This window comes from Halichoerus grypus, chromosome 7 (assembly GCF_964656455.1).
Source record: "Halichoerus grypus chromosome 7, mHalGry1.hap1.1, whole genome shotgun sequence".
NCBI classification, from domain to species: Eukaryota; Metazoa; Chordata; class Mammalia; order Carnivora; family Phocidae; genus Halichoerus; species Halichoerus grypus.
In genome coordinates this window covers 78,653,386-78,678,436 of record NC_135718.1, presented here as the reverse complement: position 1 = coordinate 78,678,436, position 25,051 = coordinate 78,653,386, and the positions used below count along the sequence as shown (strand labels likewise).

The window sequence follows — 25,051 nt, the reverse complement described above, 5'->3', positions numbered from 1 at the left end:
TCCTCTTGTGTCCCTACAAGCAAACTAGGCAGGCGGGCAGTGAGGGTGTAGGGGAGCTGGAGGCTGAGAGCCCGTTGCTTCAATAAGTCAAGATCCTTTGCTCTGTTCTCAAACTGGAAAGAGTTTTCAGATCCAAGACCCACTGACTGAAGAGATGGCCAGATCCCCAAAAGGAAAGGCCCCACAACACTGTGGCCAGAACACAGTGCAATGATCGCCTTCCCAAAAGAGCCCTGGCTGTTTACTTGGGTGACTGCAGGCTGGCGGAGGGAGAACTCAGAGGCTTTAAGATGACTGCCCACAGGATCTGAGGTGACACTGTTGCCCAGAGTCCCCAGAGCATCATCACTGCCTCCTGTTAGAGTAGGGCTTATGGAGTGTCAGGTAATAAACAGAGACCGACTGAAGTCTGGCTTACGGGGGCTCTACCTGGTCCATCGGTCCCCCTCTGGCCACTTCCGTTCATCTGAGCCAGTGGTGGTGAACAAGTGGCTCTCTGGGGGAAAAGAGGAGAAAAAAACACAATGCCTGCCAGGTCTCTCGGGTTCTGGAACCAGCGCATCCCACACTTAGAAATACTGCCCTAGCCCGTGAAGGTGGACCACCAGGCACCTGCTTCTGGGGCTGGAACAGACGCAATCCCTGTGTTCAAGTCAATCCCCTGTTACAGCTCCCCTCCTCCCAGACTCAGAGTTGGTCCCAGGAGGCTGGGGTTTGGTTTCAATGACACCCCTAAAATGGAGACGGGTTTTGTGGAGGAGCTGATGTCCAAGCATCAGTTGTCCCTTCCTCGAAGCTCCTGGACTCCTCACACAAGTAGACCTCTGGCCAGCCTGCCCTTCCATCCGCAGAGCTTGGACCTTTGTTCTGGGGCCCCCAGGGTAGCTGTTCACTACTCTGCCATCCGAGGCCAGGCAGCAAAAATCCTCCCCACCGGCTCACTGTTAAGGCCATAGCAGCTCAGAGACGGGCTCTGAACATGGACGGAGGCAGCATCACCTTGAAGGTGAACGTGGGCCGGTTCACACCGAGCCACACGAATCTGTAGCTTCTCCCTGAGGGTGTGGGAGCAGAGAATGTCTTCTCACGTGGATACTCTGAAGGGAAGGGAGGCGCCAGCCGCCCCGTGTGGGCACCTAGCTTCAAACCAAGCACACAGTCAGGAGGGAATATAATACACACGCATCACTTATGAAATACAAATTTATTTTCGTGATGTGCCGTAATCCTATTTCTAATCCACATGAAAAGTCTGGATTTCCTCCTGTCTCCTCAAACTTCTTAAATTTACTGTCTTTTTAATCCACTGTTGGAAGGGGGGCGGTGGGGAATCCAGAATATTCTCTACAACGTGGGTCAGACACGCAGGTTTTCACATCCACTTCAACAAATCTTGTCAGCCGCTTTTTTAAAAGATTTTATTTATTTATTTGACAGAGAGTGAGAGAGCGAGCACTAGCAGGGGGAGTGGGAGAGGGAGAAGCAGACTTCCCGCTGAGCAGGGAGCCCGATGCGGGGCTCGATCCCAGGACCCTGGGATCATGACCTGAGCTGAAGGTAGATGCGTAACCAACTGAGCCACCCAGGCGCCCCATTGTCAGCTGTTTTTTTAGCTGGTAGTCTGTGTTGGGTTTCATGGGCTCGTAACAATTTGGAACAAGAGAACGAAGATACTCAGAACCTCATCTGGTCCTCAGTTCAGCCTGAAGAACGAGGTACGTTTGCCTCCTTTGGCCATGTGACGAAACCAAGACTCAGGCCGCAGAGTGTGAGGGACAGAGCCACGGTTCAAAGAGCCCGTCCTGCCCTGCCCCCTCTCCAAAGGACTGCTCTCATTCAACTTATATCTATAAAGCTCCCAAAATAGTCTGCCTAAAAATACCTTCTGAACAGGTGACCTCCTGGAACTGCCGGTTCTTTTACAGCTACTCCTCGTTGGTAAGGTACAAAATCTATGATCTCTGCAGGAAAAGCCTTTGAACCTGAGTCTCAGAGAATTCGACTATAAATTCCACTTTCGTGGCTAAGAAACCCAAGCCCAGTACAGACCTGGGAAGGAAGGGGAGCCGATGCATGTTGCACAAATGACAAATTCCCCAGAGACATCCTTTCTCTCCAGATATCCTGCAAAATGGGACCAGCTTTGGAAGGAGACAGCTGAGTCTGCGAAGAGTGACATGGTGCCTCTGTCACAGGCAGAGGCCACAATGCCTAACATCCAGGAGAAATCACCTGCTTCTCCAAGAGGAGCCTTTACGGGTCTCTATCCCAGGGAAAAGCCAACTGAAAATGAGGGCTCTCATGACCATGCTTCACCTTGCCAAGCAGAAGATCCTGCCCCCCACCATGTGGAAAAACTGCAATGGCGCCTCCAGTCCATGTGGTGGAGTTGGGGACAGCCAACACTTAGGCGTCAGGCAGGCCTGGCTTTCAGTTCCAGCACCGTTGCTAACAGTGTGCACTGCACAAGGCCCCCCAGCCCTCAGCTCCTTCCTCTGTAAACTCGCAGGCTGTAATGAGGCGTAAATCTGCTCACGTATGCCAAGCACCTGGCATGGTGTCTGCTGTGTGAGAGCCCCGTATCTGAAATGCTTTAAAATAAATAAGTCATGTTCAACTAAGTTTAGGAAACACTGGATTAGACAGATTTCTTGCCGTCAGAGAATCTAAAAACCTCTACTACCTTAATGTGTATCGTAAGTCGCTGAGAAAGGGATCAGTACATAGTAGTTCTCAAACTTACTACATCATGGGGCTCTTTTATGACACGGATGTCAACAGTCCTAGGAATAGCAACTTGGAGAAAAATGTCACTTGCCTCTTGTTTTTCCCTCCTAGACTTGTGTGCCTCCTAAAACCAATATCCTGGCGATTACAAGGACGTCAGAAGTGTACAAAAGGGGTGTGGGGTGTCGAATCTTCAATTCTATCACTTAAAATAATCATTTTTAAACACAAAATATTGTTCAACCTTTTAGTTCATAACTTTTAAATGTTAATGCATATGTATATTGGCTTCCATTTGTACTTTTGTTCTAGTTTCCACAAATGTTAGAGAGAAGTGTGCTTACCATAGGCTGCATATTTTTGTAACCATTCTTACACCTGTATAGAGAAGTAAATTTATAAACAGCTGAGATCACAAAGTTACTCTAAGAAATAATTAGTCTCTTTTAGGAATAAAACCTGTGGATTGCTTACCAAGTGATATTTTTCAATCATTCATTTCTCAGTAATTATTTGGCTCTTTATCTCCAAGAACAAGAATTGTTACAAATCTATTTTTATATGTTTTTTTGTATCCATTCATATAACTATGCAGTTATCACCTTTTTATCATAAATTTATCAATAAGTTGCTAAGTTAATAAATGACACCAAGATATCGTCCTTAAAAAAATGAAATAAACATGAAACAATGATTCAACAGGTATTGACCACCGACTCACGACTGTTGTTCATATTGAACTCAAAATGGTGTAAGAGCTTCTCAAAAGGATTCACCTATTAAAATATTATCATGTGCGGGCAGCTCCATTATGAGATGAAAACGTGTGGTCTTCAGTAAAAAGCAAAAGTTTCCTCTTACTGTGATCGTACTTCTTTTCACCGGCTCGGCGACATTTCCTGGCTGCCTCAGTAGGTGGCACTGAAGATTCAGGGCAGAGAAAATCCCGCAGAGTCCACGTGGATTCATTCCGGGGTGAATATTCAGTTTGTTTCTTATCCTCTCTGATCTCTGATGCTGCCCATCAGCCTAGAGGAAATGGTCTGTTTTGCTGGAGGGACTAAGGGGTAAAGTAGTTTCCGAAATGTGTCTCTGTCCCTCCTGAAAACTCTGCCTGTGTATCTAATCGCCTTAGAAAAGCAGGGGGGGGGGGGGGGGGGAGGGGGGATCTGTAGAATTCTGGAGATCAGGAAGGGCAAATGCAGGGCCATCAGTTAGCCACTGCCCCCCCCCCCCCGCCCCGCCCGCCAATGTCAGCGACGGCTAGTGAATCAGAACACACTTTCCCCCAGACCCAGACACCAGCTCTCAATCTTTTCCAGCAGGCTTCTCCAGGCTGCTACTGTGTGAATCGATAGACAAGAGACGCCCAGTGAAATCCACATGGTTCTGAGACTTTGAAGATCAAGTCCTCGACAAGAATCAGAGTCCTTAAGAAATTTATCCCGAATTCACCAGACGCTTTAGGGCAGAACGGGGACGGGGACCCAGGCTTCTGACTCCCACTGAGGAGTTCTTATTGCATGGTGTCTTGAGCCTCTACTGCTGGGAGCCAGATTATTTAAGCAGAAGCCCCGAGGACAAGCCCAGATGATGGAGCCCCAGGGGTCTGGCTGCTCTCTCGTGGCTCCTTCCTCATTTGGAGAAGGGGTGGGGGAGGGGAGGCGCAAGTTAAGTCCAAAAGCTGACTGTTGGGGGCTATGTTATTTGTGCAAGTCTACTTGGAGAAGGAAGTCCTGCTCTGTTGGCCCAGAATGACCCAGTCCTCCGGGTGCTTCTGCCCCAGAGCCCCCACCCCTGCATGCCAAGGCTTTTTACCCTTGGCTTTGAAGGCAATCAGGTACCCATCTTGAGCTAAATGGCAGGTCCCTTCATTGATATTGTTTTTTAGGAACTTTCCATGGTTTCTGTATGTTTTTTCCCCGTGGTTTTTCAGCTTCAAAATTGTCGCTCTCAAGTGCTTTGGGAAAACCTGAGTGTGAAGCCCGTAAACCACATCCTGCTACTTTTATTCTCAAAACTACTGATGATGAAGAATAAGCATTCCCAGTGGGCTCAGGGGCACTCATAGATGACATCCAGCCAGAATTTTAAATGTCATGCACCCAGAAGTGGTGCTGTCACCCTCCGGCTCATTCCTGATTTTCACATAGCAAGTGCAACTCTTCAAGGCACTGCGATTCACCTGTCACCGGGATCTGAAATCTCAGCCCTTCTCAACCCCCTCCACCCCTCACCCCATTGTCAGTCACACTACCCCCCATTTGTTATTCATCCACTCCTTTTACAAATGTCAGTGCAATACTTCAAACATACTGAAAAGACCAAAAGAATAATAACATAATGGACCCCCGTGTCTCCACCATTAACCTCTAGCAAGTGGTTGTGCTTTCCCATAATTACTTCACGTGTCTTTATTTTTTTTATTTTAAAATAAATGTTTATTTTTCAATCTTTTAGTTTTAATTCCAGTGTAGTTAACAGTGTTATATTAGTTTCAATAGTATTATATTAGTGTACAATAGTGATTCAGTAATTCTGTACATTACTCAGTGCTCAACATGACAAGTGTACTCTTAATCCCCTTCACCTCTTTCTTCCATCCCCTCACCTACCTCCCCTCTGGAACCATCAGTTTGTTCTCTATAGTTAAGAGTCTGGTTTTTGTTTGTCTCTTTTTCTCTTCATGTGTTTCTTAAGTTCCACATATGAGTGAAATCATTTGATATTTGTCTTTTTCTGACTGACTTATTTCACTTAGCATTATACCCTCTGGTTCCATCTATGTTGTTGCAAATGCCAAGATTTCACTTTCTTATGATTGAATAATATTCCATTGTATATATGCCACATCTTCTTTATCCATCCATCAATTGATGGGACAGTTGCGTTGCTTCCATATCCTGGCTACTGTAAATAATGCTACTATAAACATAGGGATGCATGTATCCCTTTGAATTAGTGTTTTTGTATTCTTTGGGTAAATACCCAATAATGCAATTGTTGGATCATAAGGTAGCTCTATTTTTGACTTTTTGAGGAACCTCCATACTGCTTTCCAGAGTGGCTTCCCCAGTTTGCATTTCCCACCAACAGTGCACGAGGGTTCCTTTTTCTCCACATCCTTGCCAACACCTGGTGTTTCTTGTGTTGTTGACAGCCATTTTGACAGGTGTAAGGTGATATCTCATTGTGGTTTTTATTTTTGATTTTCCCTGATAAGTGATGATGAATATCTTTTCATGTGTCCACTGACCATCTGTATGTCTTCTTTGGAGAAATGCCTATTCATGTCTTCTGCCCATTTTTTAATTGGATTATTCATTTTGGGGGTATTGAGATGTATAAGTTCTTTATATATTTTGGACACTAACCCTTAATCTGATATGTCATTTGCAATATCTTCTCCCATTCAATAGGTTGCATTTTGGTTTTGCTGATTATTTCCTTTGCTGTGCAGAAGCTTTTTATTTTGATGAAGTCCTAATAGTTTGTTTTTGCTTTTATTTCCCTTGCCCCAGGAGACATATCTAGAAAAGGTTGCTATGCCCAATGTCAAAGAAGTTACTGTCTGTGTTCTCCTCTAGGATTTTTATGGTTTCAGTTCTCACTTAGGACTTTCATCCATTTTGAATTTATTTTTGTGTATGATGTAAGAAAGTGGTTCAGTTTCATCCTTTTGCATGTTGCTGTCCAGTTTTCCCAACATCATTTGTCGAAAAGATTTTCCTTTTCCCATTGGATATTCTTTCCTGGTTTGTTTAAGATTAATTGATCATATAATTGTGGGTTAATTTCTGGGCCTTCTATTCTGTTGCATTTATTTATGTGTCTATTTTTGTGCCAGTACCACACTGTTTTGATGACTACAGCTTTATACTATAACTTGAACTTTGGAATTGTGATGCCTCCAGCCTAGCTTTTCTTTTTCAAAATTGCTTTGACTATTCAGGGTCTTTTGTGGTTCCATACAAATTTTAGGATTGTTTGTTCCAGTCCTATGAAAAATGCTGTTGGTATTTTGATAGGGATTGCATTAAAATTATAGATTGCTTTGGGTAATATAGACATTTAATAATATTTCTTCTTCCAATCCATGAGTATGGAATGTCTTTCCATTTGCTTGTGTCATTTTCAATTTCTTTATTGAGTGTTTTATAGTGTTTTATAGTTTTCAGAGTACAGGTCTTCTACCTCTTTGGTTAGGTTTATTCCTAGACATCTGATTATTTTTGGTGCAGTTGTAAATGGGAATGTTTTCTTAATTTCTCTTTCTTCTGCTTATTGATATACGGAAATGCAACATATTGACAATAAGCTCTTTGACATCAGTCTTGGCAATGATTATTTGGATCTGACACCAAAAGCATAAGGCACAAAAGTGAAAATATGTGGGACTACATCAAATTGCTTCTACACAGCAAAAGAAGCCATCAAGAAAATGAAAAGACGACCTACAGAATGGGAGAAAATATTTACAAACCATATACCTGACAAAGGGTTAATATCCAAAATATATAAACACTCATACAAATCATCATCATCAACAACAACAAAAACCAATTTAATTTAAAAATGGGTAGAGGAACTGAGTAGACATTTTTCCAAAGAAGACATACAGATGGCCAACAGGTACATGAAAAGATACTCACCATCACTAATCACAAATGCAAATCAAAACCACAAGATATCATCTCACACCAGTCCAAATGGCTATCATCAAAAAGACAAGAGATAATGTGGTAACAAAGACGTGCACAAAGGGGAACCCTCATGCGTTGTTGGTGGAAATGCAAACTGGTACAGTCACTGTGGAAACCAGTATGGAATGTCCTCAAAAAGTTAAAAATAGAACTACCCTATGATCCTGCAATCATACTTCTGAGTATATACCCAAAAGAAATGAAAACATGATATCACAAAGATATGTGCACTCTCATGTTTATTGCAACATTACTCACAATAGTCAAGATATGGAAAAAACCTAAGTGTCCATCAATGGATGATAAAGAAGATGTGGTATAAATATACAATGGAATATTATTCAACCATGAAACAGAAGGAATCCTGCCATTGGTGACAACATGGATGGACTTGGAGGGCATTACTCCAAGCGAAATAAATCAGAGAGAAAAAAATACCACATGATATCACTTATACATGGAATCTTAAAAATAACAACAACACAGAAACAGAGTGTAGAACGGTGGTTATAAATTATAAACAAAGTCTGAGGATCTAATGAATAACATGGTGACAATAGTTGATAGTACTGTGTTGCATAGTTGAAATTTGCTAAGAGTAGAACGTAAGTGTCCTCACCAAAAAAGAGGAAAAAAGTGTACATATGTGAGGTGATGGATGTGTTAATTAATTCAAGGTGGGAATCCTTTCAAAACTGATACATATACCAAATCATCACATTAGACATTTTAATATATTACAAATTTATTTGTCAATTATACCTCAATAAAGCTGGGGGGAAAAAAGAAAATTACTATTTTGGAATCCCTAAAGAAATAATAGATCTAATTAACAATCATTTTGACTGTAAAAATCAAAGATCAAAAGTTGAAGGAACTTTTATAATGAATGGATCAGGCTGATGTGCCCTGAATGTCAGGTCAATCTTAAATGAGACAACCAGACATTATGTATTTCCTGTTTTATGAAATAGAAACCAAAGAGCCCTCCCAATAAAGTATTCTTGCCAAAAGAAAGAAAAAATTACCTGAATCTAATCAAGTGTTTAGAGCTAATGTTTACAAGAAACAGTAAGGGTAGAAGAATAAGTTAAAACACATCATGAAGAAGCAAAAGATCATAATGTAGGACAATCTATTAGATACCATGGTTTCTTAAACAAATAGCCTGGAAATGAGGGTGATAGGAGGAGAAATGTTATATATTAAGTATAACTTAAGAGATTAATAAACCAGGGGTGCCTGGGTGGCTCAGTCAGTTAAGCATCTGCCTTTAGCTCAGGTTATGATTTTGGGGTCCTGGGATCAAACCCCTCAGCCAGCTCTCTGCTCAGCGGGGAGTCTGCTTCTCGAACCTCTCCCTCTCCCTCTGCTGCTCCCCACTCTCACACACTCTTTCTCTCTCTCTGATAAATAAAATCTTTAAAAAAAGAGAGATTAATAAACCAAATGCTATATACAGAACTTGTTTGGACTCTGATACAACAAACCCACTGTGAAAAGGTATTTTTTAGATAATCAGTAACATGTGAACATAGACTGGGTATTAAATGAAATTAAGAAGTTATGGTCAATTTTGTTAGATATGAGAGTGACCTTCTGGTAAGTAGAAGAAAAAATGTTTTTATTTGTTAGAGAAATATGCTGAAGTTTTATAAGAGAAATAGTCCAGCTCGACACCACCCCCACCCCATAAAATGTGAAGGAAGAGATGAAACACAACTGGCGAGCTCTTTATACTTTCTGAAGCTGAATGATGAAATATGCAGCAATTATTGTACTATTCTCCATATTTGTAGGTTTCAATTTTCCATAATAATTTTTTTTCTAAGGTCTCAAGAAGTTCAACGACAGTCTAAGCTTGGCATCACGATAGCGTTCTCATGATGTCCCTACCATGGTGGAGGCACAGAATGGATGATACCTATAGGAGAAGATTATCAGACTCCTCTGGGTGGGCTTCATGGCAAACAACCAGGAGGAAACAGCATATTTCCCACAGGACCCCAATAAATTTTGTGCAAAAAATGGACATTGAGATATGAATTAGTTAACTCAAAGAAAATAAAATCCCTCCAAAAATGAGATTTCTTTTCGATAACCTTTAAAGTATTCTCTTATTCACAAAAGCATTTCTTGAAATAGAAAGTATTCATTTATGTAAATATTAAGTAAATATTCATAGAGAGAAAAACTCACTGCTCCTACTTTTTGCAATAACCTCTCTAATACATGGAGGTTCTTCTTCTGCCTTGATTTAAAATTGGCACTACCAAATTCCTAAATTATATTATGATTCCTTTCTAGCTTTGTCTCCATGTAAACAGAAAGACAGACTCTATACTGACATGTCTCTCATTTGCTGCAGAGCTTATAATACTTGCATAATAGATTGGAGGTGAAAAAACCCAATTTAGTTCAATAAGAACTGAGAATAAACATGCATAATTATATTTGTCCTGATTCTGTCACCTTATAAATATATATAATAGATATTCATAGTCTCACCCACAACCCATAAAAGATCAATTCCCAAAATTATGGAATGTTTATTCTCCATAAAATTTTAGTTAGAGCTTCATCAAAGCTGATTCATTTGGCTTTTTATGATATATAAATTAGTTTTAAAATTTACTATAGTCTTTGACAGTGACAGATGACACTCATAGACAACCAAAGACAGATGAGACCAGTTACCATAAAATGACCATATTATCCAAAAGAGTAAAGAACAGATACAATTACTATGTCTCCTAAACTGGAAGGCACCCAAGAATCTCTTTTGGTGGGTGTCTATAGGGGTGGAAATTAATCCATTGGCCATTGTATTCACTTCCCAGGACTGCCATAACAAAATGCCACACACTGGGTGGTTTAAACAACAGTAATTTTTTGGCTCACTGTTCTGGAGGCTGGAAGTCCAAGAGCAAAGGGTCAGCAGGTTGGTTTGTTCACAGCACTCAGGTCTCTGCTTTTTGTTCACATTGCGTTTTCCTTGTCTGCATCTCTTTAATAAAGATACGCGTCATATTGGATACTGTCCTCTACCATGACCTAATCTTAACTAATTACATTTGCAATGACCTTATTTCCAAATAAGGTCACATTTGAGGTACTAGGTGTTAGGAACTTCAATCATTGTTTTGGGGGACATGATTCAACCCATAATAGCCAAAGAGTCAAAAAATAGAAATAGGTCACCCTACCATTTTCCCCAGGTCAGTTAGTAAAGATCTGCTTTCTGGTTTTATGCAAATATGTTGACATTTATCCTAGCCACAGTAGAAGAAAGTGTCTCAATCATAGCCTTTGAGGAGACTACAATCAGCATAGTAGTTAGAATACAAGTTTCTGCTGTTCTAACAGTGATGTGAATAGTAAAAGATGAGATGGGGGTTTCTTCCCCCCTCAGTTAATCATCTGAAATGAAGCAGTCAAGGAATGATTTGACTCTCAGGGACTAGCAAGGACCCAGGCATCTTTTATAGGATGGCCATCCTTGACATGGAGCTTCCATCTCTAGACTCAAGATGGCTGCTCCAGCTCTGGCCACCTTGTCTGTTACTAGGAAGGAAACTGGATAAGGGAGTGTATGACTATCTCTTCTGAGGGCACAAGTAGGGAAATAGAACATACTACATCTATCTTCCCACTGAACAGAACTTAGTTGGTTGACTATTCCCAGCTGCCAGATTCCGTCCTGGGATACACCCAGGCTGAGAAATGGAGCCCTGTCCCTGGGACCAATGCAAACTCTCAATATGGATGGGAGAGCAGATACAGAATGGCCACTAACTGCCTCTACCACATCCCACCAACCCCGTAGATAACCACACTACCTCTTGCATATGCCTTCCACATTCTTAAGAAATTGCTCCTCTCAAGTGTTAAAGGCTTAACTCAATTCTTAACCATTTTAGTTTCTCTACAACTTTATCTCTAATTGACCTTTTGGGAGTTCTCTCTTCCTACTCTCCAAATTCTACTAATTGTTCTTCATAATAATCGTATTTTCTGGTCCTCCTTGTCCTCCCCCTTCCTAAAAGTATGTGTTCCCCACAGGCCTGTCATCCAGGCTCTTTCCACTTCTTTGTCCTTCTTGCAAGTCATCAACTTCCTTGATTTCTGCTATTGGATTGAAATGGATGCTTCCCGGATCTCTCTGTTTTGCCCTACTTTCTTTGCAAAAGCTGAGCTCCCCATTTCTCACTATGCGCTGGACTTTGCTGCCTGGACACTTTGTCAAGTCTCAGGCACCCAAACCCAGATTTGCCTTCATCCGTCTGCAACCCTCTTCCTTTTACTCTGGTGCTTATTTCTACTGTTACTGTCACCCAAATGACATTTCAGGGGGTTTTTTTGTTTGTTTGTTTTTTAAAGATTTTATTTATTTGACAGAGAGAGACACAGTGAGAGAGGAAACACAAGCAGGGGGAGTGGGAGAGGGAGAAGCAGGCTTCCCGCAGAGCAAGGAGCCCGATGCGGGGCTCGATCCCAGGACCCTGGTATCATGACCTGAGCCGAAGGCAGATGCTTAACGACTGAGCCAACCAGGTGCCCCAACATTTCAGGGTTTTAAATTTTTAAAACTGTCTTTCTTCCCTTCCCCATCCCATCACTCAGTAAGGCATGACCATTTTAACTGTAGAGTTTCATACACTCCCATGTTCTGACCCATTCCTGAAGCTGCTTCTGGTTCCGGTTCTGACCTCCACTGTCTCTCAGTCTACACAACTCTCAGAGCCTCAGTTGTCACGCATTCCAACTCTTCCTACGCTAACATCAGAGATGCCAAAAGATCAGGAAAAGCATAATGTCTCCTGGGCAAATGATGGATTCAGTTCACAATGGAGAATTTTTCTAATTTCCTACTCTTCTAGATATTTATATGCATCATCTTACATAATACTCAGTGACAGCTAAGTTAATTAATAGCTAACTAAATAAATTAAGCATATTCCATATGCCAGACCCTCTGCCAACAACTCTACCTTACTCTAATCTCCCAAACTAATAATGTAAGTGCTTTCGTTGTTCTCATTCATATATTAGGAAATAGAGATGCATTAAGAAACTGAAGCTTTAAGAAACTGAGTAAATTACTCAGGGTTGGAGATTGGATAAATGGTAGAACTAAGATTTGAACCAACTGGTCTCCAGAATTTGTTTCCTATTAGTTTCCAACGAGCTTTCTCTCTTAACCATTAAATTCTACAACCCCATATCAATCATAGAAGGGCATTATTGTTATACCATTTTATAAACCAGGGATGCTCATTAACCCTCCCAAGATCACAGACATAATTCAATCCAAGTTGACCAGACTTTAAAAACTTAGGTTCTTTCTTTCACATTATACAACTTCTCACTTATGTCCCATGGTTAAAACTACCCCTTAGTCTCCCTGAGATAGTTTACATCTGTGGACTTGAGGCTAAGAGAAACTGATAAAAGAGTGGCAATTGGTCAGCACAACATCCACAGCTTCAGAAAGACATTCAAAGTACATACTCTCCTCATTGTGGTGGTGCCAACTTTATAAAATCATACAAGCCAGTTTATTGAAATTCCACTTAGGATGTTGTGGGTCCATGTTGGACTTTTTTCCAAAGTTACAATGGCTGGGATGTTAAGTTCTGATATTCATTGGCTTACACTGGTCTTGTATAGAATAAGGAAGCTCCAAGAGAGCAGGGAATGTGGTCATGTCAATCTTTCCTGAAAGTGGGGATTCAGAGAGTGGGGTGGTAGGTTTGTTTTCTTCTGTTAGTATTAAGCCAATATCCCAGGTTTCTGATTGCTCATTATCCTAAAACACAGCCAAAAAAAATCAACAGAGGCTCAGTCTCTGATAACTTGAAATTATGCAGACCAAAGTAACTTTGAAGTATATGTGGGTGGGTCAGTTTTTTAGTAGTAATAAGTACTTATAAGATGTAGCTTGGAACTCTGGACTCCATCTAAAGGGAGAGAGTGGTCTTTATGGGCTATACTCACCCACTTAGTAGGCATGAAAAAAGCAAAAGAAAATCAAGATTTGGAAACATGAGATGGACAGAAGCAAAAGAAGTCTTAACAAATCCAATTCCAAGAAATGGTTACAGCCTATGAAGACAGAAAGTTGATACCCAATGTCACTGGAGACTGGGAACCAAAATCAGTTTCCTTAGTTCTAAAAGATGTGTCTTATTAGTTTAGCAAAGGGAAAATACATTCAAGTGCATTCATGTTATAAGTGAAGGGTCTTAAGGGGGGAAATGCTAATATGAATATAACACCAAATTGTTATTTATGAAGGTGAAGTTAAGGGCTCCATCTCTGACCATCATTCTTCCCTTGCACCATAACTACAGGCTTGATTAAACTATCTGATATTCCCCCTACATAAAAAGTGTAGTCATCCTGCATCCATGCATTTAGACACACACACACACACACACACACACACACACACACACCATTACCTTTCTTCTAGCTAATATCCTTTGGGTCTTAGCTTAGATGTTATTTCCCCCCAGGAAGCCTCCTGTAATATCCCCCAAACCCTATAAGGTGCCATCTTTAACAGCCTAAACAGCTGCAGTCTGGGTCACTCTGTACAGAATGGCCTGTCTACCTGTCTGCTTCTTCCATTAAAACTCGAAGTTCCTTGATGGCAAGAACTTGCTGCCTTGATCATTACTGTATCCTTAGGGGGTAGCACAGTGCCCACAAAGTATTTAGGTGCTCCGTGTAAATTTGCTGAATGAACACATAGATTTTGCAGTTTAGAGAGCAAGTCCTGTTGCCGTCAAGGTTCCAAGATGTGTTCTTTCCTGAAACAGATTGGCTAAGATAAAAGGAGTGCCGATTATATCAAAGAGCTGTTAAGTTGGCTCTGCAGTTAGTATCGCTTGCCTATCATGGTAACGGGAATGCTGGTCACAAAGAGTCTGTTGACCCTCTTACCAAACAGCTACTTGCACCACCTCTTTCTCCCTGCTGATCAGAACCTTACTCCCCGTCCAGAGGCAGAAAATGCCAAATATTCTGTTTCTCAGGCTCCCTTGAAGCTATGTGACCCAACTGTAGACAAGGAAATGTAAGGGGGGTTCCACTTGGGTTTCTACTAAATATTTTTTACCTTCTAAAAAGGGATTCTGGGGCGCCTGGGTGGCTCAGTTGGTTAAGCGACTGCCTTCGGCTCAGGTCATGATCCTGGAGTCCCTGGATCGAGTCCCGCATCGGGCTCCCTGCTCGGCAGGGAGCCTGCTTCTCCCTCTGACCCTCCCCCCTCTCATGTGCTCTCTCTCTCTCTCATTCTCTCTGTCTCAAATAAATAAATAAAATCTTTAAAAAAAAAAATAAAAAAAAAAATAAAAAAAATAAAAAGGGATTCTGGGAACTCTCCTCTTCCTTCTTGCTGCTAGAAGACATGAAGTAGCTCTCTTTAGACTGAGGTGACAAGCCTGACAATTAAAGTTAGTATGTTAAGAAAAAAAAAGCCAGTGACATCATGGAATGGTTGTGGGAAACCTGACTTTGTCACCTTAGGATTTACTGCTATGTGTGATTGTTAGTGTCTTTAGCATTTGGACCCCTGTTGATCAGGAATATTTTGTTACTTACAGGTGAACACAGTCTAACTAATCATGTAAGAAACATGCAAAGTTTCCTCTGTGGCATCATGATATTCCAAAGCCAGTATAAGCTGGCAGGTGGGATTAGGATACCCAGGAGCCGAAATCATTATTGGAAGAACTAAAGACATGAAAGGATCATCTAATGATGAAATCTTTTGGCTAAAGATGAAATCCATGTGCTCCTATTAAAGAAAGACAGTGTTTGCCTACATTGGAGGAGAAGCCTGAGAGGGTAAATCGGAGACAGACATTCACAAGCGTATTCCTTCTTCACGTCTTTGTTCAGAATTGGCTCATGAAACAATTTTACAGATAACTACCTGCCTAGGAAATTCTCAGTTGCCCTAGTAGTAAAAGATGCTCAAAAACCATATGTATTTTCCAGCAATAAATTTTTGGAGGGCCAGAAGGAACCGATGAAGGGGACCCCTTATGTTTGGGTGGTTACTTACAGACGCCATTCACATCACTTCCCAGCCTGACCCACATGGAATCCAGCACCATTCATTCCTTCTCTTAGGAAAAAAAGTCATCATTTGTCTGCATCCCTTCTCAACAGAACATACTTTCCCAATGGTACTTATTAATTTATTATTAAATATGATATTGTATATTCACAATTTTACATAATACTCATTGAAAAATATAGAGGGATCATTTGGTACTTTCTGAGAAAGTCACAACATCCTTCAAACCAGAGTGGACAGATGACAACAAACAGAACACAGACACTTTGACACGAGACACAAGATCTCCTGCAGACGCCTTCTCCCACCAACCACACTCCTTTTTCCCTGTGTTCTCCAGCAATTTCGGGAGCTTTCGCCACACAGTTTGGCTCCAATGAACCACTCCCAGCAGCAGGCTACAAACACAGCTGGGATGTAGGTTTGTATATTCACAGGTCAGTTCTGCCTCTTTGTGGTGTTGCTAATGCAGGAGTGAATAGCTATGGATCTGGTCTTATTTTCCCATACAAACCACAGAAATGGAACTGCGTGGGCTGGAAGAGACAGCAGCGAGTGAGCAAACAGGTTTCTGTGGGTTATTTGGGGCCAGGAGTACTGGTGGACCGAGGGCAGGTGCAGAAGGCTCAGCACCAAGGCAATGCCGTGTCTGGCTTGGCAGAGTTGCAAGTAACCGACAGGGAACCACACGCCCACTGGAGAGCTTCAGTGGGAGGCATGGAGGTAGTGAAAAATAATTCAAAAGCTCCTCTGAATCATGAGAAATACTTTTTAAAATCTGATCATCCGTTCTAATGTCATTTATCTGCCTAAGGTCAACTACTTTCAGAATTCCCTGCTCCTGGAAGCCTCTGAACTGTTAACACTAAATACTGTGCGTCCTTAGGGAAAATGATCACTACTCTTTGGAATCCCGATGAGCTAATTCTCCAGCAGTGAACTCCCAGAGAACCAGAACCCTGGTCCTTCAAAGAGTGTCCCAGGTTCATTCCAATGCGATATAGCGTGTTTAGTCATATATAAGTGAGCGCTAGGATTATTGTTCTTGGTATCATTACTATTTTCAAGCCTTAAAGTTTGTTTATGAAATAAAGGGTGATTTTTTTCCCCTAAAATGTGAAAGCTTTTATGTACATAAAAAAGCATGGCTTGGCTTTTGGAAATTTACTTGGTAGCCTGGGAGCTAGCGCCTCATTAACTTGGATAATTTTAAATGGAATTGGTATCTTCTGAGCAATCAAAGTCAAACTGTCATATCTCATTCTTCCAGACACCGGGCTGGGTATTTCATAATGCCCAAAAAATAACTACGAAAACAGCTTTTTCCAAATGGTCTGGAGCCTCTTTCCCCCAAAATTAAAGCACCCAACCCAGATTATATTTAAGATAGGACTCGGAGATTACTGCTTTTTAAGTGTCTTCCAGAATTTATATACTGAATTTATATACTGAATTTTCTCCTTCAAAATAGTCCCCTTTTGACACTTACACATTCATCCCAAATATGATCACAATAATTGTCAAGGCCAGGCACCAGTACAATACTGGGTATGTAGGTCTTAATAAATATTCTGTGATTGAACGAGTCCATGAGTAAGTGAGTGATAAAAGAACAGATAAACGAATTTAGAGCTTGCCCTTCGAGGACCCCCTTCCAATCCAGTAACACTTTTGTTTTAAATATCTAGACTAATGGCAAAGCTTGTGTTCTGGGGGTGAATGTGATTAGTGAAAACAGTCAAAATCACTTAGAACCGGTCTTGGGAATAGGAGACACAATTCGGGGGGATAAGGGCAGTTAGGGAACACAAGGCATGATCAAAATATTACAGGTCTGACTTTCTTGTGATTGGCCTCAGAAGGCAAGGCCAGAAATAATTCACCAGCATTAACAGCTCTGGATCAGGTACATCGACTCCAGGGTAATGGCTTTGAGAGGCTATGCTCAAGATAGAATAGTCGGCATGCTAATCTCCACACTAATTTTCTCTAATTGGGCGTATACATTTATGGTCAGTGTTTATATAATATATATTTAAGTGTGATGGGGGCAGGGGGTGAGGGGAGGTCCTGGAGCCTTTGTTAATCTCAAATCCACGAAACTTCATTGTTCCCATCTGCAAAAGAAAGAATCAAAGTCCACGATCTCTTTAAACTTTCCCAGAACTAACATTCAATAATTCTATACATAAATAGGTGTACCATTGTTCACATATCTCCAAGCACTCTCACTCACTCACTTTTCAGAGGCTTCATATTGAGGGGACGTGTTCCTTCAAATAGCCGCAAGGCCCTGAGGGAAGTCATGCATTAGGGTCTAGACCATCAGGGGTGCGAAGCTCCTAGAGCAAGGCGAATGGGACCCACATACACACACACCCCTCTGTCCCGCTCACAGTAAACTATCTGTCCCCCAACAGGGACAATTATCGAAGTCATCATCACAGTTTACATTCATGTGAAATCATTTTTATAAATTATAGAGTGTGGCCACTCTTTCAATGAACTATCAACTCTTCATGAAGTTTCAATGAACTTCAACTCTTCATACTACTTCAAAGGTAGGGGAAGTGCTTTCAAATGGAAGGATGACAACCGGCTTGAGAAAGTTCTGCTTCTGACTGTGTCCGAAGTATCTTATTCTGTAGGTTCCAGGCTGGGCAGTGTCTGGAATATACCATTGGATGGTGGCATTGCTGTGACCCAGCAGTCCCTTGTGCCAATAGAAACTGTTGGTAGAAAACAAACAAGCCAGCCAAGTTTTACTCTTAAAAATGTGTGATTAGAAAAATGAATGAGTATTCAGGGAGTACCTACCCTAACCGAGGCACTATCTTGGACATTGGGAGTGCAGCAATGAACAAAACAGAGTCCACGATCTCTTTAAACTTTCCCAGAACTGACATTCAATAATTCTATACATAAATAGGTGTACCATTGTTCACAAATAATATTCACTTTCTAGAAGAGATCCTTTAGGAAGCCATTTGTAGAAATAGTTTTACTTGTTCTACCTTTCTAACTACCAAACACTATCCACCCCGGGGAGCCTCCCTCACCTGATACTCAGAATACAGGATGTCTCTTGCGTAAGAACTGCTAGAACATTCCTTTTGCCCTTGTCGTCCTCTGTGTCGACTGATACTGAAACTCCCATCTAGATTCATTTGTTAAAAGTATGTATTTAATGAGTGCCCATGCCAGACTCTATTCTAGAGGTCTGAGGATACGGTAGTGAGCAAGACAGACATGGCCCAAGGCTCCATGCCCCCCTGGGGCAGGGTGGGAAGAAAGGTAATAAACAAGAAATCGACAAATGATCTTAAAAGTGCTAAGTGAAATGAACCAAGTGAGGCAGAGGTATCTCTAGGGAGATGTTATTTAAATGGAACCCACACATGCTCAGAGGAAAGATTTCCTGAATGAAGGAAAAGAGATGCAAAGCGGCTTCAGTGGGAAAGCACAGGGTGCAGCGGAGGAACAGAACATTCTGGTAGGATCAGAGCGGGGTGAGGTGTGGCACAGTGCTTGAGTTTACAGAAACAGAGTCAGCTCACAGCTGTCCTTGCAGACCACCACAAGGAGTTCGGATACTCTGCTAGGTAAGTGAGATACAACGGGCTAACCAACTGATGACCCCAGTGGTGCAGAGAGTCAGTGCTCTGGGCAGAGAGGGTATTCATGACCGAGATACTCCTGCTGGTGAACAGGACAGAGGCCTATCCATGTCCTCCATGTTCACTGCTATTCTGATTTGGGGCTTTAAAAAAAAAAAAAAAAATCATAGTTTTTTATTATCTGTATAATCTTGTTTTAACAATAAATATAAATTTATTATTTGTTTAAAAATGACCTATGCCCTAGAGTCCTAAAGATCAGAGGAAAATGTATGCCCATATTTACGTGTGATTATCAAAGGGGCCACACTATGGTCAAACTTCGATTTTCGGTTAGCCATGGGAAGCAAACCCACACGCAACCCATCACTTATATTAAGACGATCCAAATTAGACACAAATTGGCAAAACCTTTGCCCGCTTGTCGTGCGGTGTGAAATGGTATACACTTGGGAGCAGAAACATTTTCTTATTTTGGACACATTTTCAAATCTTCCAAATACGCTTTTGGTTCAAATGAAGCACCATCGACGTGTACACGCATGATATATTCTGCGTATAGACTCGTGATTTTCCCAGAAGGAGCATCAGGCTCTACAGAGCGATCGCAACACCTCCACACCAGTAGGTCTTCCAGCCAGTTTGCAGGAAGGCTAGCCAGTCTTTGGGGGAATGTCTGCGGCCATAGAAGAAAGCAAAACTAACAGATGTTTATAAAAATGGAGGCCATAACCTCATTAGCACCTAATCTTCCAGAAGCGCACACTACACTGTTTTGCAGAAAAACAGAATCAAAATGAAGTCTAATAAATCACCTAAATATGGCCAGAAGTCTCCTTGGGAATTTGCTATCATTAATATCATGCATTGAGCCAGGCTTCCCATTTGTCTTCCCTGCATTACTAACCAACTGTTGTCAAGGCTTGAAAGACAAAATATCCAACAGACATGCTCACCGAGTCTCCCAGGAGGCATCATTATGCACTATTTGCCATGTTGCTGATGCAGCTTCGTATTTCTCGACAGTGAGGAAGGTCTGATGGGTCTGAAATGCAATTAATATAACTGATGAGACCCTGCACAGTCATAGAAGGAACTTGTCTGCAAATACGTCCCTTGTGGACTGTAGGCCAACCTGCCAATACCTTGTGTGAAAATATATTAGAATTTCATCCAAATTCTTAGGTGCTTCTCTTTACATTCTAGGCAATGTCTTCAGAATGCTAATTTATCCAGGCTATTACACACCATGACTTTTTTTTTTTTTTTAGAAAACTGAATGATCATAATTTTGGAGCTGATAGCAAATTTTACAAACAGGGACAGAGAAGAGATAGAATAAAACTTGAGATGTTTAAAAAGGCATAAGCCAAACCTTTTCATGACATGTTTATTGATCTATATTCCAAGACTTTCTCTAGTCACCTCAAACCTTAGGAGGGAAAATGAGAGAGTTTCTTCATCTTTCCTTCTCTGGGTAAATGAATTATGAGTAAATATACCTCCCAAGTGAAAGAACTGAAAAGGATGCATAAATCTTCCCTGTCCCTAGGGTGCTAAAAGTAATCCCTATATTTTGTCATAATGGATTCCTAGAAAGCACATCAAAAGCAGATTTTATTTTTCCCATTGGAAAATTGCTATAATAATTCAATTCAGACTAAGAATTCCATGTCAAATAAAGCACAGATTTGAATAATATAACAAATTAAAAGACACAGAGGCCATAAATCTCCAATTTTCCTCAAAAATCTTTAGATTGTGGGCCCTTATGGGCAGGACTTGTGTCTGATTCACTTTTATCCATTACAGCCCTTTATACCTGTCACTTACAGGTGTTCAGTTAAAACTCTGCTGAATGGATCACTCACTTACACCTGGGCCATGGGATTATTTAAAACTCTACTCAACGGATAGGTTATATTCAATAAAGTTTTCATGATGATAGTGACTTGTAAAGAGAAGGGTTTCCAGCCATTTAGGGCAGAGTGACATCAGAGTGGCGGTAGATGGAGTAGGAGATTGGGTGAACCCTCAGGGACAGGTCTAGAGTGTAGACCAGAGAACAAGTCTAGGCCACTGTGTTTGTGAACTATGTGACTATCCTTTCCCCCCTCCCAACCCTAATCTCTACCTGATACACAATTAGTTAATACAAGTTACTTAAGCTTTCTAGGCTTGGTTTCCTCATCTGTAAAATAGGGACAATAAAATGTAAGCCAATGGATAGTAGGGAGAATTAAATGAGATTGATGTAATAATGTATGTAAAGCGCTTCACCGGGTGCCTACAAAGAGTAGGCACCTTCGATAAATAGTGGTAAGGATTACCAACAATAAAAGGGAGTGGAAATTGTATGCCGAGTCCCAGAGCACTATTAGAAATCAATTCTACTCTCGTTACAGTACTTTAAGCATTTTGTTCTCCTGTTTCTGCAAGGCAGTAACGAGGATGGTATTTCTCCAGCCTAAGGACATCAAAGGACAGCTAATCCTGCAGTTTTGCTGTAACGCTTTGATAGCTTCAGAAAACAATGCTATAAACATGCAAATATTATGGCATAGTTTGACTGCCTAGAGAAATTATTTCCAACAGGTGCATGTTGACTTTCCAAGCAGTAGAACATTTTTCCCCAGTGTCATATTTGACAATGTCATATTGCCACAATTGTATCAGAGCACTAATGATATTTCAATGAACAGAAATGGAAGGTTCATTTGGGAGAACGGTGTTTGGGGTTATAAGTAACAGTGGTCCCTGGGAAGAATGGCTCATGCATACAGTAAATGCATCCTCAGCCACACTAAAAAATCTGACCTTGAAATCACTTTTGTATACTTACTCTTTCTCCTACATATTTCTTTACTGTTTCAATTTTTACAACTAGAATATGCCTAGTTATTGCTTGTGTAGTTATAAGAACATTCTTTTTTATTTTTTTAGAGAGAGAGGAGGGGCCAAGGGGGAGGAAAAGAGAGAATCTTGAGCAGACTCCACGCTCAGCATGGAGCCTGATGCGGGGTTCGATCTCACGACCCTCACCATCTCACAACCCTCACGATCACGACCAGAGCTGAAATCAAGAGTTGGATGCTTAACTGACTGAGCCACCCAGGTGTCCCTGTTATAAGAACATTCTAAAGGAGTGACAGAGGAGTAAAATTAATTAATTTTATTAATAGCTACATTACATATGTATACTTTATATATGATCAAAACAATATATGAAATGATATATAACACACTATGAACAATTATTACCTCTAAAAAGGTTTATGGACAGAGAGGTACTTTCACATTCCACTTTAAGCACTTCTATATGGTCTGTTTTTACATTGAACATGTATTTCTTGTGTCATTTTTCAAGATTAATAAATAAATATCCCATTAGTGCCAGCTGTAAAGAGTCAGGAAATGGCAAAGGCAAGATAAAGTAAAGCACCTGGGCCAGGGCCCCAAGCCAGTGGAACATCCCCCCAGGGCCCCATGATCACTCTGGAGGTAGGAACAGAGGCTACAGTGCTGGAGTAAGAGAGGAGCCAGAATGGGGGTAGGAAGGAACCAAAGATATACTTCATTCTTGGCCCTTTGGTTATTTTACCCAGTTTAGTAGAGTTTCTAAATTGGAATACATAAATGGGATTGTATTCAAATTTGTATCTTCTCAAGGGACATGTAGCTCTCTATGCTTTGTGCAATATGTGATCCTAAGCAGACCCAGTTAAATGTTTCCTGTGCTTTTTTCCCCCCAGACTGAATTCCACATTACTCTTCCTACTGAAAATTTCCCCACACCTAAAAAATAAGATGAAAAGCAAGTTGGAACATTTTATCATTATGTCATTAACCTCTATAAGGCTATTCAAATGAAGACTAAAAAGTGGATTTAAATCTGTCAAAAGAATCATTGATGCTTACCTGGTTTTCTGCTGAATTCTTTGGGTTAGCGCCTACGAATGTAACTTCAGCAACTTCTCCCTGAAGATAAAAACTCATTTTATGAGTTTGTTCTTTGCTGTGCTCATATTTGGGCCATGATATACGAAATGTTCTAGGATTCTGGGCACCTGTGCAGATTTTATCCTATTTAATAAAGTGACTCATCTTCTAAGACTATCAGAGAACATACTCTTGCAGCAACGGACACAGGAATTTTTGGCCGAGAAATTACTCAAGAATTTTTCGCCAATAAATTTGCTTTTAGTACATTCAGATAGAGATGAAGACAACGCATTAAAATGGTTTCTTCAGCCTCTGATATGGCCTCACGCTCCCCTCCAACACACATACAGGAAATGGACTGACTCAAATCAAAGCAGTCAAAACTTCCCGTGAATGACTTACACGTACACAGACACGCTCGTGTGAGATACAAAGTGGAATGACAGGGCGTGTACCTACCTTCCCACCTGAAACAACTAACAAGCTGGACAAATGTGTATTAAACCACGGTTTTACAGACAGCAGAGCAATGAAAACAATCAAACGATGAAAACAGTGAGCCTACAGTGACAGAAAACACACCAAATGAGCCCCGCAACTGCCCCAGGCTAATGCCCTCAGAGTGTGTAGTTCACAGCACAAGAAGGCAGAGGTCAAGCAAAGCCAGGCAGTTGATCTACTTTAAGGAACAGATGTGGGAGTCCGTGAAGGCCAAATAGTCTTACGTTTACGAGGTAGAGTAATAGAAGAGCGTACCAGAGAGAGAGCTACATACAGAGAGAGAACTCTGGAGATCTGTAGAAGGTTCCCCTCAACTCTGCATGCAGGGAAGAGAACCACCTGAAGCCAGGAAAAGAACGTATCAGCAGAGACGGAAATTCTTACTCCCTGAAGCATCTAAGCACACACTCTGATCAATATTTGGCTTGACATTAAGTTATATAACCACAGGGGCAACACCTTGAGAGCCAGACTTAAAATCAAGGACAAAAAAAAAAAAACGGAGCAGACCCAATAGCCACACATTGCAAGAGAGACAGACTGTACTGATTTGGTCCAGTCTAGTTTTCAGTGAGCCAACAAACAAACAAAAACAACTTTGGGGTGGGGAGGTGAGGCTAGAATCCAGAATTACCACAATGTATCAAAACACATCCAGTATTCAATAAAAAAATCATGGGATGTGTGTACATGAAAATATCACTCATACTAAGGGAAAAAAGCCCAATCAAAACTGCCATTCTGAATGAATCACGGAACACTACATCAAAAACTAATGATGTGTTGTATGGTGACTAACATAATAAAATAAAATAAGATTAAAAAAACAAAAACAAATTTAAAAATTTTTAAGAAAATAAATTTAAAAAAAACTGCCGTTCTGTGTTCCCAGATGTTGTAGTTAATAAACAAGGACTTCAAAGCAGTGGTTGTAAAGATGTTCTAAGAACGAATACAATCACATTTAAAGAATTAAAGAAAAGTCTGATGATAATGACTTAACATATAGAGAACCTCAGTGAAGAGAAGTAATTGTTAAAAATGGATTGGATGTTCTAGAGCCGAAAATCACAACTGACACGAGAAATTCACTAGAAGAGCTTAATAGCAAATATGAGATGACAGAAGAAAAGATAAGTGAACTAGAATTTATCAATATAAATTATTTAATATGAAGAACGGACAGGAAAAAACTGAAGAAAAATTGCTAGAACCTCAGAAACAAGCGGGACATCAAGTACACACCATCATTCACAAACCAGAAGTCCCAGAATTTGAGGAAAGAGAGAAACAAACAAATGAAAAATCTGTTGGTAGAAATAAAGGATGAAAACTTTCCAAACTTGATAAACATTACCTTGCCCACCCAAGGAACTCAACAAATCCCAAATAGGATAATCCCAGAGTGCTTCGCATTTAGATACATTGTAGCAAACTGGTGGCAGACGGAGACAAATAGAAAATCTTGAAAG

The 25,051-nt window shown here is 40.9% G+C and overlaps 1 protein-coding gene across 2 annotated transcripts in view; it reads right to left on the bottom strand.

Moving 5' to 3' along the window:
* Positions 1-15,626: 15,626 nt before the first annotated feature.
* Positions 15,627-25,051, bottom strand: part of ASAH2 (N-acylsphingosine amidohydrolase 2) — an 89,807-nt gene continuing 80,382 nt past the window's right edge. For both annotated transcript variants that reach the window (XM_036123413.2, XM_036123415.2), the window contains 3 exons: positions 23,055-23,114; positions 20,093-20,181; positions 15,627-18,248 (listed from right to left, as the gene is read on the bottom strand). In XM_036123413.2, the coding sequence (XP_035979306.1) occupies positions 18,065-18,248; positions 20,093-20,181; positions 23,055-23,114 (333 nt within the window). In that variant the 3' untranslated portion in view covers positions 15,627-18,064. The remainder of the gene's footprint in view (positions 18,249-20,092; positions 20,182-23,054; positions 23,115-25,051) is intronic.